Source organism: Anser cygnoides, chromosome 5 (genome assembly GCF_040182565.1).
Source record: "Anser cygnoides isolate HZ-2024a breed goose chromosome 5, Taihu_goose_T2T_genome, whole genome shotgun sequence".
Taxonomy (NCBI): Eukaryota; Metazoa; Chordata; class Aves; order Anseriformes; family Anatidae; genus Anser; species Anser cygnoides.
The window spans coordinates 27226856-27246136 of record NC_089877.1 but is presented as its reverse complement, the minus strand read 5'-3'; the positions used below and the strand labels follow the sequence as shown (position 1 = coordinate 27246136).

General features: G+C 33.7%; 1 protein-coding gene across 11 annotated transcripts in view; it reads right to left on the bottom strand.

Annotated features, from left to right (window-relative positions):
- Window positions 1-19281, bottom strand: part of RYR3 (ryanodine receptor 3) — a 234166-nt gene that overhangs the window by 20477 nt on the left and 194408 nt on the right. For 5 of the 11 annotated variants that reach the window (XM_066997687.1, XM_066997680.1, XM_066997683.1 and 2 more), the window contains exons 70-88: window positions 19005-19175; window positions 17291-17350; window positions 16098-16229; window positions 15152-15264; window positions 12336-12435; window positions 9528-9637; window positions 8664-8715; window positions 7922-7975; window positions 7538-7637; window positions 7185-7264; window positions 6845-6921; window positions 5171-5244; window positions 4911-4928; window positions 4325-4405; window positions 3813-3901; window positions 3292-3420; window positions 2773-2877; window positions 2267-2348; window positions 610-1931 (exon numbers count right to left, since the gene is read on the bottom strand). In XM_066997687.1, the coding sequence (XP_066853788.1) occupies window positions 610-1931; window positions 2267-2348; window positions 2773-2877; window positions 3292-3420; window positions 3813-3901; window positions 4325-4405; window positions 4911-4928; window positions 5171-5244; window positions 6845-6921; window positions 7185-7264; window positions 7538-7637; window positions 7922-7975; window positions 8664-8715; window positions 9528-9637; window positions 12336-12435; window positions 15152-15264; window positions 16098-16229; window positions 17291-17350; window positions 19005-19175 (2949 nt within the window). Of the gene's footprint in view, window positions 1-609; window positions 1932-2266; window positions 2349-2772; window positions 2878-3291; window positions 3421-3812; window positions 3902-4324; window positions 4406-4910; window positions 4929-5170; window positions 5245-6844; window positions 6922-7184; window positions 7265-7537; window positions 7638-7921; window positions 7976-8663; window positions 8716-9527; window positions 9638-11165; window positions 11263-12335; window positions 12436-15151; window positions 15265-16097; window positions 16230-17290; window positions 17351-19004; window positions 19176-19281 lie in introns of all 11 variants that reach the window. The other 6 variants (XM_066997681.1, XM_048058621.2, XM_013174234.3 and 3 more) reach the window with 3 other exon arrangements.

Here is a 19281-nt window from a genome sequence, read left to right as displayed (position 1 = left end):
TTTTGACCTTTAGCTCAAATCTATTTTAAAACAGAATTATAAATTTTATGCATCTCAGCAGAGTGGAACACAGTAAATTGTTCACAAATGAATGTAAAGTATGAGACTATGATAAACTTTAAAGTAATAATAAATTCAAGTAAAATTATTTCAAATAAAAGGGAAAGGGATGTTTTATGGTATGTGATTAGTGTATAATTACTAAAGCATGTAGAAGAAAAAATAATGATAAAGAATTATTATGGAGAAAGTAAATTAAAAGGTAATTGAAGCATACTGTGTAAAAAATGGGCATGTAGATTGAACAGGACTGTAAACCATTTAAAGCAAACACTGTGCCTAGCAATCTACTATCAATTTTTGTTTGAATAAAATCCAAATAAACAGTGACAACAACTTACTGAAGTGCAATCTAAACACCTTGTGCTGCTTTTTTCTGCAATGTAAGCTCTTCTATGTATTTTTTTTTAAGAGTAGAGATTATAAAGTATGTTCTTATCCAGAACATTTATTAATTCGTTAACTGGCAAATAATTCAACTACTAATAGAAAAATTAGCAATATATTTGTATTATTTTCTGCAAAGAAATTTAAAATCTCTTAACATACCTGTAATCCTTTTTTCTTACGAACTGTGTTTTCCAAAGAAGACTGGATATCAGAACCAAGTATTTCTGCAATATCCCCAAGTCCAGCATCATGACCATGTTTTGAGCCACCTTCTTTTTTGGTAGGAATGCCAAAAATATCAGAGATAATGTCAGTTTCTGCCTTTTCGCCCTTTACAAACTGGACAAGTTCAGCTCTAATGCCATGCTCAGCACCTTCAGCTTTTTCTGCTTCTGTAACATCATCATGGATTCCAAACTGTGTTGGGTCAGGCATGTCCCCTAATATTTTAGTGACTTTAATGTTTTTGGCTCCTTCAACCAGGCCACCCCCAAATACAGTGCTCCAAAGAATCTGGAAAATTCCCCACACTATAGTAAAGAAGAGTTGGAACATCCCTACAAATAGGATCCAGAAAAAGGAGAAAAACACTTTCACCATCTCTTTTACTGTCATCTTTCTAACTTTCCTGTACTGTTTTCTTAGGTTCTTCACAGTGACCATTTTAAAAAAGTTGGTAACATTCTTCTTCACTGCAGCACAGGCCATTGCAAAAGCTGAAGGAGATTCCAGGGACTTTTCTTCTTCCTCATCATCTCCAATATCTACAACATAGCAAGACTCTTCTTCCTCTTCCTCAGGCCTCTCAGCTGAATCAGTTTCAGAGATCTGTGATGCTAACTGCATTTCAAAGATTGTGTCTTCACAGAAATTCACAAAGAGTTCCATCTTTTCTTGCTCTCCACCTTCATTTACAACATCAAATATGAACTGCCTTTTGGATTCCTTCACCTGTGGCTTCTCCCACTGCATTCTACTGGACTCACTGATTTCAAAGTAAACTCTTTCTATTTTCTTGGCTCCACCCATTATTTCAATACGGCCAAGGTATGGTTCAAAGTAATTAAGAACACTTTCTGCAGGTTCAAGTAAACTCTGAAGGCGTGAATCGTTAGGCATGTGTTCTGAAAGGTTTGTTAGCAATACTGCTACATTAAATCCAATGTCTTTGGCTGGTTCATGGAATCTTTCCACAAAATCGACATAGTTAAACATGTCATTTTCATCAGCTTCTGCACAGGATAGCAGGAATTCAATCTCTGACTGTATATATTGTTTTTGAGCCTCCATTGACTTCTGGAATTCCTTTTTTGAAATTATGCCTTTACCATCTGGGTCATGTTCTTTGAAAGCATCTGAGTTAGTTAGATCTTTTAATTTGAGGAACATGTCAAAAAATTTCAAAATCAATTCTACATTGCTAGATGATTCTACAAGCGTATCGACCATTTGTTTTCCGATCGTTCCGTTTACAACATTACCTAAACAGTGTTAAAACAGTAAGTTATTTGATGCCTCTATATTGTAAATAAATAAATTTCATATTCATGCTGAGAACATAACAAAAAGCCAACAACTAAGAATTTCATTCTTCAGCCTTTGTAATTTTTCGTACAACATGCATTTCTCCAGTAGCCCTCTTTTTCATGGATATGTATATTCCAGAATAATTGTTAAATAAATATGAAATAAGTTTTGTCCTGGCATTTATTATTTGAGGCAACTGAAAAACTGTTTAGAAAGATTAATATAATTATTGCACTTTACATTATGAAGCAGAGGCAATAATATTTGCATAAAGAAAAACAGCTACAACCTTCAAGCAGTGACAACAGCATGACTACCATATCCTTTAGTAGATCTAGCAGTTCTTTAAGCAATTCAATCTGAGCAGAGTCCTGTAAAATAAAAACAAAAAACTGAATATAAGTTTGTGTTTTCTTCGTATTTATCCAGCTCTTCCCTTTTCCTCCTTAGCTGTAGCACAGGAACCATGCTTTTAATGGTGCTTCTGCTCTAACAGATCATCAGGTTTTTGTAACAAGGAGGAAGAGACCAAATTGCCACATTCATTATCATAAAGGTACAAATAAGTTGAAAGGATTAAGTTTGTATTAGAAAATGTTAAGAGCACAGTGATGACTGATGGTTAAAAAGAGTGGTATGACGGTGTTAGTCCAAAGATTCAGTGTTGGACCTCTACATGACAGTAGCCCATGCATAGCCAATGAGAGACAGTATGTTATTTACAGAGTTCAACACTCACTTGACTGTAATTTATAACCAGATGCAAAAAAGCACTATTTGCCTCTTGCCAAATACCTGTGAAAGTTTCATCTGCATATTGGCAAAGACATGAAGAAAGCCAACAACTGCATCCCACAGCCTACTATGAGCCAGACTTTGTTGGTTACCTATGCAAGGGCCCTAAAAAAATTAAGAGAAATATATTTTTTTATTTATATAAAATCAAAATATGAAAATAATTTACCTAAGATTTCTACCTGAAAAACAAACAAACCACCACCACCCCACCACCACAAAAAAAAAAAAAAAAAAAAAAAGATAAAATAAACAATCAAACCCCAGAAATTTCAGACTTCCATGAAGCTGCATGAGAAAGTTTCCCAAAATTCCTGTGGTATGTAGTCCATATAAAAAAAAAAAAAAAGTCAAATATGCAGGCATTACCTTAGTATTAACTTTATACCAGACCAGTGATTCCATGTAACTTTTTCAAAAGTTAGAAAAGTAAAGTCAAATATTTACAATAGGAGATGATCAGACCATGTAATCACAGAACTTCACTGTTAGTATCTTGGGCAAAAAAGTTTTGTTTACCTGAATATATTCTGTAAGGGAATTGAATATTTGTTTGGTGACAGCCAAAGCTTTAGAGAAGTTACGTTGTCCTGATTCATCAATGACATCTTTTCCTGAATAGTACCAATAAAAGTCACTGATTGATTCCTAAGGAAAAAAAAAAAGTGTTATCTTTTCTAATTTTGGATTTTGTATGCAGTATTTACTGTGTGCATGCCTATCACCAAAGGTTGAATCAGCTGCAATTTATTATTTCTTTGTCAATCTATTTCTCATGACAATAGCTTTTTACATTTTTATCCAACTGTGCTGCCTAAAGAAGTAAACAATGAAATAAAGTAACAAACATTTGGTTTCCCAAACAATTCTGAAACGTCATCTATTTTAAGAAGGAAGAAAAGACAAAATTAATTAAATCAAAATTCTTTATTATTAATACCCCTGAAAAGAGTAGCTTCACTTTTGATTCTAACAAAATGTGAATTTATAAAAATGAAGAAAATTATGTTATATTCCATTTTACTCTGATTTTTCCTCACCTGAAGACGCAAGAGATAGTCAACAGTACTAATGATAATATTCACTGTTGTGGTGTTGCCCATCTGAGTACGTAGGTAATTTTGAAAATCTGAAATAATAAGTGATTTGCGCTTCATTACTGTGCATAGGATTGGAAAATATAAGATTGTTTTCATATATTCATGGAGAATACATTCTTTTTAAGTACCTTCCTGAATACAGATGCTCATTATCTGTGCTGGAAATTGAACTACAATATATCACAATACAAACACAACTGAAGAGTTGTTAACCATATGCCTTGCAACAGGCTTTACTGATTAATCATCTGCATAAAATCTGAAAGTACATTAAGACTTAAAAATTCAAATTAAAATCCACAATTAAGATTTTTGGCATGCCACTTTTTCTCAGAATACTAAATTAATTACAGGAAAAAAAAATTTAGAATTGATTCTATTCGGCTGTGTTTAAGAACAGGCTTATTACTCACAGTCATCACTTTTCCCCAAAAGTGATTCAGTTCACTTACCATTGTTATGCCCTTCACAGAGCAGTTGTAAAAATCTAAATAGATCTCGAGTAAATTCATCATGCTGCAACACTTTTTCACCTTGAAAATATATAAATACAATGATAATGTGAAAATTGTTATTATTAAATATGCAGAACACATAATCTTACAGTATCCTTCAAAATTGGAGATTCTAGTAAAAAAACACAGTGCTATAAAAGCTGCTTTAAAGCAATTTAAAGAAACAGACTGAAAATAATGAAAAGGAAAACAGACAAAAAGCAAAGCCAAAATATTTAGCACTCCAATGCATCCATGTGTTAAAAAAAAAACACTAAAACAAAACAACAAAAAAACGAACTACACATTATATATTTAATAATTAAATGGTTAGTTATGAATAAAATCATGCCTTAAATATGAATGATACTTCTTTAATAAGCATCAGACTGTTTATCCAAGCTGAACAGCTTAACACACAACCTGCTGCAGACCATAAAGCTAAACCTAAAGCTGTCTGGAAAGATGCAATTAAAGATTTCTTTCTGTATTTGCAACACGCTTTTGCAACAAAAACTGTATCAAAAACTGTACCCAAACATACCACGCTCACGAACGATGACTGTGGATTAAAGAAAAATAACAAGAATACAGGATAAGAATATTGGAAGTTACAACTTTTTCTTTAAAAATATTGCTACAGATTTTGTAAATATAATGCATATTCAGAAATCAAACCTTAAAATTATTTATATTAAGTCTGAAAACAGAAACCTCAAACCAAGTTAAATAACATTTCTAGTGTAAGAAGGAAGCACAAATAATGTTTTAAGCACCACTGGTTATCAGTTTCATTCTACTTACGAGTTCCTTCTTCAGTAACCATTCCCAGGCCTTCTGCTTTATTTTGTCTCTCAAACGCATTCAAGTCAAGAACACTTATATTAAAAAAAAAAAAAAAAAAAAGTACTGTAGTACACAACAGAAAATCATTTTCTTCTAGGAAATTTTTGGAGGCCTTCAACTACTAGTCTTGACCCGCTGTAATATGTAACATGCACTGCCTCACATTTTACTAAATATGAATATTAAATAAAGGGACTTGGGATGAAAATAAGGCTCGAATGTCCATATCTGTGAAGAAATGAGTCTCAGATCAGGTCTTACCATTCCCCTAACTTCATTTCCAGTAACATCATTCATGGTTTCATGTATAAACGAAAAACAACTTGAAACCACTCTTAAACATGTCTGCCAAAAGAGCATCACTTGAGTTACTTCTCAGTCACGCTGTTTTCCATGACATTTCACTACTTTTATATTGTTGCTGTATATATTATGCATTTTTATATTATTCCTAAGACATATGGAAACTGATTCCATACTCAGAAGACATATATGGAATAAGAGTCCCCATATCTTCTGTGATCAAAATAGCACATTTTTTGTGCTACCTTGGCACAGCCGAGTACCTGGAATAGCAGGTGCTGATTCTTCTCAGTCAGAATACTTCACCTAGAATAATTCACCTAGTCCAAATATAATTATATGATTATATACACTTTTTCAGTTAAACTGTAACGCATACACGTGTTCTAAGTTCTAGTCATATCCTTAAAAACAAGACGTGGAGCATTCTTCAAAGCATTATTTTCATTCTCTTGTCAGTGCTCAAGTCATTTTATCAAAAACTTCTTTTTTAAGGGAGTCCTGAACAATATACATACACAATTGGTAATAACATCATTGCAGGTGCTTGCTACAGTGTTCTACATAAATGGGAAAAATGACAAGATAGAATAGACGTTATTTAATTACACTGCAACTACTAAATGATAATTTCTACAATGCAGGTCAACATCCCTTCCACAGTTCTTCCTTTCCTCATACAGCTTCTCCACTTCTGATTCCCAGTCTACTGCTTCACAACCCTTCTGTTGCTTTAAACGGTTGAGAAAAGGAGGTTGCCTACTGTACGAGTAATCAGAAACACCAACGGTTTTCCACCTTCTTTATGAGAGACATTTACCTTAACTAATTTGAAGTTCTGTTTTGTCAAGTGAATGGACTACAGTGATCTCACCGGCCACATGCCACCTCTAACAAACTTGATACACATGCAGAGGGTTCAGATGAAGAGATTATGTGACTCGTCAGAGATGTGCAGAAACTGATAGTTTAGTAAAGCTCCACTGGCCTGTCTCTCCTTCAGTAATGGCTTTTCTCCATCCTTAGAACCATCCAGAAATCTTGAGGGATCTGGGACCAGTAAAGGAGCTATTACATTTTGCTTTCCTGCCTCTCCAAACTAACCCTTCAAATGCATACATATAATCTTTGCTTTATTTTCTTCTTTGGAAGAATATTCTAAAAGATTAACACACTGCTACTCTGATTCACAAAAATTTTCACAAAAAAACAGAGAGCTCTACAATCTGTGACCTGTCTAATTTGAATCTAACAAATCCACCTGGAGTGGGCAATAAGCTACCAACCCAAATAAAACTGAAACAGTAATAATATGATTTATGGTTTTACCTGCAGGACTGCATCAAGCCAGAGAGACTTTGAAAGAATCCAGCATCCTTTTTCTCCTTCAGGTAGTCTAACATTTTCTAGAGGATATGGGGGACATTTGGAGGAAAAAAGTCTGTATTAAATTTATGTAAATTAACAATTTCCTAAATTACCATTCTAAATGCAAATCACTAGCAAGTAATAATATCACTGTTACTGTAGCAAAAATACCCTGATGTATCTTCATCGTTTAGCCTAAAATTAAATGCACTAAAATAAAAATACAACAGAACACTAGAATTCTCCAAATTAGTTGTTTCCTTTATACAAACAAGACTCTCAATAGTTAGGAAAGCATTACCTGTTGAACTATGGTATTCCCACCATTTAGAATAGCAATACCAAGTTTTAATGTTTCAACAACCATGGGTCCTGTATGACCTGTCAAGAGAACGGTACAGTCAATAAAACTTGCAAGTATGAACTAATCAATCAGAAAAACAGTCCAAAAATTTTACCTAAATGTAGTCGCAATTCACATTTATTTTGCCTCGTTATAGACTATACACAAATTGTGTAAGACATACATATGATATGTATAACAAGTTGTTTATGATACACACATCATACGTATAATGACATAATACATTATATATATATCTCACTATACATGATATGTTTATTGTGTGTACTTAATACTTCACAAAACATTACCTTTGCTTGCACTAATCATCTGAAGGACCATCTCAGCAGCTCCACGATCATGCAAGCGAGCTTGCTGGTAAAGAGTTCTCTGCTTTTCCATTTCTTTCTCCTGGGTTTGGGAACAAAAGTGAGAACAAATTACAGACTGACAAATACAAACTGACTCAGGCAACATACAAATATGAGAAATCTCAAGTTATTGAATGCCATCTGCCTGCATAATCCATGGATTGTCTGATTCCAAAATTTCAGAACACGCTTTCTTCTATATGAATAACCTCATAAAGCAACTCAATACATGCTGTTTTATCCTTGCAGTTATTGTAGTGGACATATTTAAAATTCTATCTTGCACTTTAGGCGATGAGAAAGAAATAAGATTTAAATTCTTACCTCAAATGTCTTCTCTTTTTCTTCCTCTTCTTCCTCCTCTTCTTCCTGACAGCTCTTATTATGTTAAGAAATAGAAATCACAACATTTTCTTAGTATGAAACGTAATGGCGATTTTTACTACAGTATTTAGACTAAAAAAGATAACCATTCAAGGAAATGTTTAAAGCAATAACTAAGTCCAGTCAGAAGATTTAAGATTCCTGTAATCCTACATATTTGTGCTTATCTCCACTAAGAAGCTGATACTATGTTAGGTATGGATACTTCAGGGTATTAATCCAACTATATATGTAACATGTAAGTGTAGGTTATGTGTTCTTACGTCATCTCTCTATTCATATCCACAATATTGATCTTCAAAGTCAAACTCTCCTGATTTGGAAGCATCAGCCATAATCAATCTCAGTGCAAACACTGTCAACTTTCTTTTGACAGACTTCACATAGTAACTCCAAGATAATGACCCTAAGAATCAAGATAACTAATACTGTTAAGACTTCTCAAGTTAACCTTGTACAAAACTAACTGCCAAGTGGTATCAACAGGATTGCACCAACTGGAATTTTATGGTATTATTTTAAAGCAGGAAATTTCTTATTGCTCTGAACACCATTTTTTTCATTAAAAATACAGAAATGACTAGTATGAAGCAGTCCACTTAAGGAGACAAGGAAAAGCATCTGAAATTAATCGGATGTATCTGAATGGAACAAGGGTTGGAGCTTGAAATTCTGTATTTACCTTTGCCATCATGGCAGAATAGGCGATATATAAAGGATCATCTTCTAGTTTGCTATAAAGAGAAAATATTCTAAATTATTTTATGATGTAGTAATAAAAAGACATCATATTCCTAATAATAAGTAAATACCATTTTTACTAATGGGAAGTACGCATATACTTACTTGAATTCCTATTACATTGGAAAATACTATTATAAATATATTTTCTAATCTCAAACCATATCTATGTAACTTTAATTAAACAATTTAGAGGAATATTTTAGACATCCAATTTAGTTGAGTAAGTAAGGATCACTGTCTGTTGCAAGTGCAGAAAAGCATTATGGAGGTACAAATTATAATTATTCTATCAGATAATAAGATTACAGTACAATATAGAAAAATATATGAAGCACTGGACGAGTACTCTTCTTATACTAAATGCATATTCTGATCAACAGTCTAGAACAGAAACTGAAAGAGAATCATGCTAATCATCAATGCTATTTTGGAACCTTTTCTAACATAATGAATAAAATGCAATGAATGCCAACAGTAAGAACACTTATCTATTACCAGAAGAGGATACACTGGATGAAGCAACAGTTCTTGTAGACTTTATGTTTCTATGAGAATTCTGGTTTCATTATTTCTGTATTGAGTATTTAACAAGCTTTTAAAATCTCAAAATTGCCAATATTTGCCTCAATATAAAGGTCATACTGAGTTTAAATACAAGAAAACTCTAATGAAACAGTGGAAAAAAAGTATTCACCATGGATAATACTGAACTACAGTTATGTTAAATCCATTATGTAGTATTATTAGAAATTCAGTTACTGTGTGATTTTATTTAATGCATTTTTCAACACGGCTATTTTACCTCCTCTCTGTGAGAGCATTGCGACTAAAATAAAGGATAATCTGATGAAGTGGATCAGGCTGTTTTTTCTCAGTATCTTCCTCTTCTTCTTCATCTTTTTTTGGAGGTGTCTGTGGTTATATAGATTTATATCAGAATATACAAATTAAGCTTCATGAGTAAGAAAAAAAAGACCGATTAAGCTTAGGAAAGGATTTAATTAATTTTGTTTTGTCCAAATTGTATTAACTTTCAGTACTCATCTTATTCAGCAGTTTACCAGAGCCTGCAACACTATTTGCCTGTATGACTAAGAAGGACTTACAGTATCTGATTCTTTTATTCACATTTGATAGTACCATTAGAAGTTTCTCATTTGCAAGGTATTGAGAATAACACAAGTGAAAATCTTAGGGAGGCCTTATTCAGCAGAAATTATGTGTAGGTTTCCATTGGACCAGAACTGAAAGAAAGTCTCAGCTCAATTATGTTCTGGAGAATTGATTGGTAAATTGAATTATTTTTAATAATATTGTCAGATGCATCATATTCTGGCTACTATTTGCTAGATTACATTCATATATCATCTCTAGGTGACTTTGACTCAAGAAATGTAAGAACAACTCTTACTGTCAACTTCAAACATTTTTGGCAGTTTGAAGTAGCTAGCACTGACAAAAGAGCAGTTTATTACCTTCACCTTATTTGTCTTGTGACCCTTTGGTGGGGTTTGTAATTATTATAGAATTGTCGTAATCACTGTTTTGACTAAAATTTGCATTTCTTCCTTTCAAAAAAAAAAAGCAAAAAATGAAGCAAAGACCATACAATTGTCTAGAGTATAAGAATATATTAGCTGTAATTTTGGAAGATCATACAATGTTCTATACCAGCTGGTCTTTAAAAAAAAAAAAACTGCTAAAAAAACAACATAATTGCTTCTGCTAACTCTGAAGCATCTCCTGATGCATCTTCATGTGATCCATGGATCCATATATTCATTTTCACGGTGTTTACATATCACCAAGATAGGTCCCATAGAAGTATTTTAGACAAACTGACAACAGAGATGGAAGAGATAAAACAGCAGTTTTTCTGAATTGATGTAAGTACCAAAATGCTCAAGTTTATCAATCATTTCCATCAAGTTCACACATAAAGCAAATTTTTGCTGAATATGGCTGCATATATTTTCATCTCCTTATGATGTATCAACAATAAAATAGCAAAAATAATTTGCATCAAAGCTGAAAATGTTAAAATTAAATATTATGCACCAATGAAAATTTAAAAAAGGGGAAAAGCATCAATTGCGTCAAGCTTTAAAAAGAAGAGTAAATAAAATATAGGAACATAGGAATTACCATAATGACAAAAATAGTTGGACAGTTCCTCTAAACCATCTCTCTTCCCAAGAATGAGTATAACTATAGTTCAACTGAAGGCATAAAGCACCTTAATGCACTTCACTGTGCATCACAGGTTGAATGTCTTTTTGATCACAGCAGAAAATGAACTTATGCCCTGGGGCATAAGGATTGATATTTTAAAAATTTATGTGTATGTATACAGTACATAAAAATAAAATATAGGTTATAGATACATGAAATATACACTGAAGTGGGCACTGAAAAGATGCCCAATTATATCAGTACTTACAGCCAAATCCTGAACTAGTTTCTCCTCAAATGAATATTCCTCTGTTTCTATCCAATAGTTCTGATAGCCATGGAGGAAGAGGTTAATAGAACGGTGCCTGGGGGGGGTTGTGAAAGTGAGATCAAGAGGGGTAAAGGAACATAGTATAACAGCTCAGGTGGTTAATGATTAGTAAGGATACGTGTTTGTACAATTCTGATCCTCTGATTGGTCAGTGAAACAAAAAGTAAAACATAACTTTCAGCGACAAATCTGCACATATTTTTGAACATTCTTACGTTGTTTTTTTTTTATTACACACGTATATAAAACTTTTTCTTCTGAAGGCTTTTAGAGTGCTAATACACATTGTAAGTGAAATTATGGGACTGGTGCCTTAATACAAGCATGGGAAAAGTACATACTTTAAAAGACTGAGAGCGAGTGGGTGGGATTTACTCCTACTAGATGTAATTTAGTTTACTAGATCTAGCACATAGAGACAGCAGAAGTTGGTTGTCAACAGCAAAATAATTATCAAGTGCTTTCCAGCACGTTATGTGCAGACAATCACTGCCTTCTTCCACACAAAGAAGGCAAACATCAGCTTCTTTCCTTTCAGTTGCAACTCTGGGCAGTGATAATGTGTCCTCAAAGAAGCTGCATTAAAAATATCTAAAAACTTCTCTAGAAAAAGACCAATTTTAGAAAACTCTTAGGTATATTGATTACTATTATAAAGTAGTAATTTAACTGGAAAATTTTCCACAGAAAATACAGCTCATGGCAATAAGACTACGCATAATATTGACCAAACCATCCCATAATTACATCGCATTTGAGGGAAAATCTTGTTTTGAGGTGCTCTACATGAGGTTACAAAGGTTGTTCCACAAAGCCTTTTTGTTCACTTTTATCCTGCACCGATAATTATACAAATTGATGGTATATACTATGACTTGTCTAAAGACACTGCACATAAATTCTCATTTTATGGTGACACAGATATTTAGTCAACCCTTTATACTCTCCCTCCTGCACTGGTGACATTTTATTATCAGTTTTCAAAAACTGACCAATCAGAATACACTCTGAAAATTGTACAAATTCATGTTTTATGGCAACATCAAATCATGGCTGGGAAGGAATAAGTGTGCGCATAAGGAAGAGGCTCTCCACAAGTTACATTACCGTTAACTTGAGTATAAGCCTGTCATACTGAGTTTTTTCATGTACTTTTTCCAGCCAAACACGTTGAAAGGTGCTCAGGAAGAAATTGCTAATTTTGTGTCTGAAGAAAAGCATATAGGTTTTCATTGAAGAACTAACAACAAAGGCACAAGTTAAATTCAATAAAGTAGTCAGAAAGAATGTATTTGTAAACTCTGTATGAAAAATTGCCATGTATAACTTTGCTGTATCTATGTGCATATACAGATGATAGACAATAAGACAAATAATTTACAAATTAATTTCCTTAAAAGATGAAACATAAATATGAAAATCTTAGAGAATGCATTTCTCATACAAGACACTATTTCAAAGCTGTTAACATACATTCATTAAACAGAGAATAAAGAATTAGTATTTTCTAACTTCACTGACATTTTTTCCTTGGAAAAAAAAATAAAACTACTATTTATTTTGTACCTCATAGTACTTCTCAGAAAAGGAAGTACTTGAAAAAGTTATGAAAGAAGTTAAAACATTTTTTCTATAATTTAACAAACCTGCATATCAACAAGACAGTTCAATTGCTGAAATATCCTACTGGAATTCCTAAAAACTGATACATATAAGAATGCATTTGAAGAAAAATAGATTTAAATGGGAAATTAACATTAAATTATATTGAAAGCCATATAAATCTCCAGAAAATTATCAAAAGAAAGGGATCATTATCCACTGAAGATATTAATCTTTTCTAGGATAAATTAAAGTATCGCCATAAACTGTTTGCTTACTGCCTTTTAATTTACTGCCCTTTAAATAAATCATCAATTTTAGAACTAACACTCCCAATACAAAGCTGCAACTAAACTGAGGAAATATACAAGATATCAGGAGCTGCATTTGAAACTGTGGTGCAATTCGATTAACATAGCTCTTAGAATTAATCACACCCAACTTGAAATTAGACTCCCTAGGGTTCAGATGTCTTAACAACACTATCAATTTAAATGACAGAGAGAGTTATATATGCAATAAGGTGCAAAATAGTGTGGTAGCCTTATTTTCCTGTCAGAATCCAATGATTTACCTAGAAAAATCTGTCTATAAACTAATGAATATTAAAACTTTTTTTTTCTGCACCTATCAACTGAGGAGTTTTTTCACTCTTGCCTTTTTTTGAAATGCAGATATCAAAATTAAAATTTTAATTAAAAATTAATTTAAAAAAAACAATAAAAATTGGTTAAAATAGAGAGCTCATTTTTATAATCTGGAAGAAGAAATAATGGGACAGATTTGCCTCACATTCATACTAAAATTAGGTTTAAACTCCACCATAAAATCTACCATAAAGATTGAGAAGAACCAACCTCGTTGTTTTTTTTGTTGTTGTTTTGTTTTTACAGCGAAGTTTTTAATGAAAATTACAGATACTCTAAGTTTTATATTTCAATGAGTATTATTCTGTATTTTCTTGAAAACGAAAACACAGATTCATAACACATTTTGCCCCTTGGCAAGTCTTACATCAACCTCATGAATCCTAAATATATGTTTTTTAAGACAAAAATAAAATGAATTATTTTTATCATTTAGGTGCTCATATATAATCCAAACATGTTAAGAATTATAAATCCAGAATACATTTATAAAAAAAAAACTTCACAAAATTGTTATACTGAAATATCTACCACTTCCTCTTGTTTTTTGAAGCAGAGTTCTTGAAGATAAAATACTTGATAGTTCAACCCTAATCAGTTTGGTTTCATGTTGTTTCATTTCATTTCTTTCTGTCTCCATAAAGATTGCCTAGTGGCATTGTGACAGTTTAGAGAGCTATTAGACTTTAGAACTACTATTTTCATGAAGATGTTTGCTTTTTATGGTATAACTGGCTTTTATTTGTCTTGTGCAAACCTTGCATTCTTAGTATGTTAGTGGCACAGCTACAGACCTTTAGCTGACAACAAGCATGTAAATAGGCTTTATACAGGCATTTTAAAATGTAATGCAACTCTTTTGTTAAATACTTTGCAAACAATCTTTGAACAAAAATATTAAACATGAACCATGATAAAACACAAAAGTGAAGAAGCAAATTTCATTAGAAATGTGCTTAGGCTGCACCTGAATACAAAGCACATTGAAAAGAACATGGTAGTGAAAGGACAGTAATTGCTTATGGTGTTAATACATGGTTTAAATCAGTAGATGACTCCAGGCATGGGATGCACTTTATCTCAGACTTTGTGGTATCTACTTTCAACTGGAGTAATAAGCAGAGCAACACGCAAGTACAAAATCTCATTGTGCACTGCTCTGCCGCAATATCTCCTTTACTGCATATATAATTTGGATGTAATAGCTGAAGATGCAAGCTAGATGCAAGCTTCATGCAAGCTAGAGCATGGAGTGTTCATGCAATAAGAGTATTGCCATATAAAAAAAAGCTTTAAAAATATACAAGCACAGGAGAATAAAGCACAACCAATCAGAGGCAAAAAAAAAAAAAAAAAAGGACAGAAACAGCAACAACATCTTAACATATTTTTCACAAATAACATGAGGAAATATAGAAAATAACGGCTGACAAAAATGAAGCATTTTGGTTTTGAAGCAGTGTAATTCCTATGGTCTTTTTCCCCTCTGGTTATTTGTCATGAGACACGTATTTTGCTACTGTGAGGAATTAGCTGATAACTACCCAACTCTTGTTTCTTAGACTCCATTACACAATCCAAACAAGTAGCAAACTTGCAGGTATACACACAAGTAATATTTCCGCTCAGAAATGTAAACAAAATTAATGAAAAATAAATCTTTCAGCCATTTACCTGGGCAGGTTGTACAATGGTGCCATTCTAAAACAAGCAACAACAGCCCTTTTGCGTTGTTTTGACAGGAGTTTATGCCAAACAGCTTTCTTTGATCTCAGCGGTTGTTCAACCTATGGGAAAATATCTTTTATTACATACTATGGAAACTCCACGTTTAATTCCAAATTTTCTTTTTAGACACTGGTTAATGTATCTAAAAAATGAGAAAATTTACAATTTGCTAACAAGTTAGAAAAGTTACAAAAACCCTACATCATCTGAAAAAAATATATATTTTTAAATACTTTGAAAAAATACTGAGGGCCTTATATACAGTGCCTCTCAGTTCATACAGGAAAGCTTGAGATACCAGAATATCTCATGGGTGGGACTCCTACATAAAACTCCATAATGATTACTTTGCCTGTTTATAACTATGCATATTTAATCATTCATGTGAACAAATTTCTGTGCTATATCACTTGTGAATGAAAAGAATTAACTTTACGTGGGAAGATTATAAATGCATTTTTGTATTTAAAATAGTAGCATTTGAATGCACAGACAACTAGATTCAAAAGTTGCTATAGAATCCTCGTACAGAAATGGAAGACAGGCTAAAATCAGTAATATTAGAAGTAAATGTACATGCAAACATTTCTCCCTAAAATTCCAGAGTTTTCATCTACTGAATGTTGATGTTTTGTACGTTATACTTCATACAACTCTTTACAGTAAAGTTTTGCAAGGGCAAATACATCCTGAGATTTCCCTGAAACAAAATTGAGGCACTTCAGCACATGACATTAAAAACTTTGCATATATAGACATCTGTGTGTGTGTGTGCATGCATTGCTTTCATCTGAAAATTTTAATGACACACTCTGAATTGGAAATAATTTCTATAAGGAAAGAAACTCATTCTACTTTAAAACAAGCACAGTGTAGACATGTAACTTTATACCTGCTCCAGATGATACAGAGCAGCTGATATCCTCTGCACACGTTCCACATTTTTCTCAGGGTCAGTAGGCTCATCACTTTTCAAAATGTCTTTATACAGATTTAACTGCCATTTCACAGCTGGATCATCAGACTAAAAAGCAACATATTTCATACTAAAGCTGCTGAATGAAGATAGTGAATTTCACTACTGCCATTATTATTCTCATAGCATAATGAAGAATGTTATAGGTATTCCCACTTCATCTGTCCCTTTCAGTCCAAATTAGCATTTGCTAGCTGCTCAGAAAAAAAGACATTAGATTCTGAACTCCGTTCTCATGCAAGATTCTATTTCATGAAACCAAATAATCCACCCTGAAACTTCCTTATTGCATTTAACTCCATTAAAAATAAGGAAGCACATTTAGCACTGAGATTGGTGAAATTCTGTACTGACAGTGGAAAATCCGTTTTATGGATTTTAATCAAAGACAGCTGGAATGTCAGTAGGTGAAGAGTCACAGCCAAAGTTTTGGCTTTTTTTGCAACAGCCAAGACAAAAATATGAGAAAACACATTAGAATTACCTGTTGTGTCTAATTTAAATTTAGGTAAGCTCAAATTTATAGCAACAGGACAGCCATTTGCTACTAGAGAAAAATGAATTACTTGTATTATGTTCAAATATGGGCAATGATCTTAATTAAATATTTGTAGAACAATGAGGACTCCATTTTGGTATCACCTTTGACAATATATTCAGCATCTAAATAGTAGGTGCTATTCTCATGTGCTTGAGAAACTCTCAAGTGCCAGAATGACACATGGTTTCATTATTTCATTACAGTCACTTTAAAATGCATATTAGTAAGTACTATTTAATGGTTAGAGACAGTTAAGTTCAAAATAGGAAGCTGAAATTAGTTTAATTTTATTTTCTTCTTGGATTGAGATAATTTTAAGTAATTATAACTTTAAAACTACCATTATCTCTTTCTTTACACTTCACTGGTTCTATAGGACTTCCTGAAACTTGAAAATACCAGCCAAATCTACAAAGAAACCAGGTTTGTCACGAAAATATTATGAACAAAAATATTAAAATGACAATTTTTCTAATAGCTTTTCACTTGCTTTTTTTATGTACCACGATCATGATAAACAATTGCAATTTTCATGTTTAAAAGTGCTATCCCAGACAGATTTTGTTACCTTTTCCTGCAAATGTAAGTTGTTACGTAAATGTTCTTTGACTTCTTCATCAGTGTCCCTCTGTAGAAAGATAGAAGTGCTTCTCAGTTTTTGATTATGATTCATCTTATAAGAACATGCACAACATAAAAAATTATTGTTATAATATAAAAGTAACCTCATTGTTTTCAAAGTACGTATACTACCAGAAGAGCATGGGACAAAAGCGTTTTTAAATTGTGACCACAAAACAAGGATTAAACTTTGAAATGAATTAAAGCTAACTAATGATCTTTGAGCATTTGGTCCAAATGTATCATAGAACCATACAATGTCCTGAGTTGGAAGGCACCCATGAGAATCAAAAAATCCAACTCCTGACTCCACACAGGGCAACCTAACAGTTAAACCATCTATCTAAGAGCACCGTCCAAACACTTATTGAATACCAACATGCCTGGGACCACTTCCCTGGGGAGCTTGTTCCAGTGACTGACCATGCTCTCAGGGAAGAATCTTTTCCTAAAATCCAATCTGAACCTCCCCCATACAGCTTCATTTCATTCCCTCAGGTCCTACCACTGGTCACCAGACATATCACTGGTTAGTGCCTTCCTTTGGACACTCTCTGATAGTTTTATATCCTTATATTGTGGAGCCTAAAACTGCACACAGTACTCAAGGTGACGCCACACCCATGCTGAGTATAGTGTGACAATCACTTCTGTCGACCAGGTTAGCTAAACTGTACTTAGTGCACCCCCATAATACAGTTGGTCCTTTTGGATGCCAGGGCACAATGTTGACTAACATTGAGCTTACCATCACTCAAAAACACTTGATCCCTTTCTGTAGGATGGCACTCCAGCCATTTGTTCACTTGGCATATGTACATGTAAATGTACATTTTCACAGAATCACAGAATCGTCTAGGTTGGAAGAGACCTCCAAGATCACCCAGTCCAACCTCTGACCTAACACTAACAAGTCCTCCACTAAACCATATCACTAAGGGCTACATCTAAATGTCTCTTAAAGACCTCCAGGGATGGTGACTCAACCACCTCCCTGGGCAGCCCATTCCAATGAGTAACAACCCTTTCGGTAAAGAAGTTCTTCCTAACATCCAACCTAAACCTCCCCTGGCGCAACTTCAGCCCATTCCCCCTCGTCCTGTCACCAGGCACGTGGGAGAATAGACCAACCCCCACCTCTCTACAGCCTCCTTTAAGGTACCTATAGAGAGCGATGAGGTCTCCCCTGAGCCTCCTCTTCTCCAGGCTAAACAACCCCAGCTCCCTCAGCCGTTCCTCGTAAGACTTGTTCTCCAGACCCCTCAGCAGCTTCGTTGCCCTTCTCTGGACTCTCTCGAGCACCTCCATGTCCTTCTTGTAGCGAGGGGCCCAAAACTGAACACAGTACTCGAGGTGCGGCCTCACCAGAGCCGAGTACAGAGGGACAATCACTTCCCTAGACCTGCTGGCCACACTGCTTCTTATACAAGCCAGGACGCTGTTGGCCTTCTTGCATTTTATACAAATGGAAAATGCCATGGAAAGGATGATAGCTGTCTGTGCACACCACTTTGTCTTGTGAAAGCACAATTAGCAGCTGTAATTGCTTACAGTACATTGACATATTTTATTATATTAACTGCTTAGATATTTATGCCTCCAAGTTGTTAATAAAGTTCTGTTTATTCTCCATTAAAAACTATTACAAATTATGCACTTACATGGCTGTATCTAGTCTTAGCCAAAGAGATGAGCTCTTGATCTCCAGGAGTACACATATTCAAGCCAATAGGAAGCATCTTTTTAAGTGCAGCTACAATCAAGGATGTTTGTATGGAGTACAAATCCCCTCTACGTTTTGACTTCTTTCTTTCTTGATCTTGTCCTCCAGACTGTAATAAAAATATTTAAATTAAATAAATAATACAAAGGTAAATGACTGTAATTATTCTCCTACCACATACTCTTCCAACATATTCTTCTCCTAGCGGTCCAAGA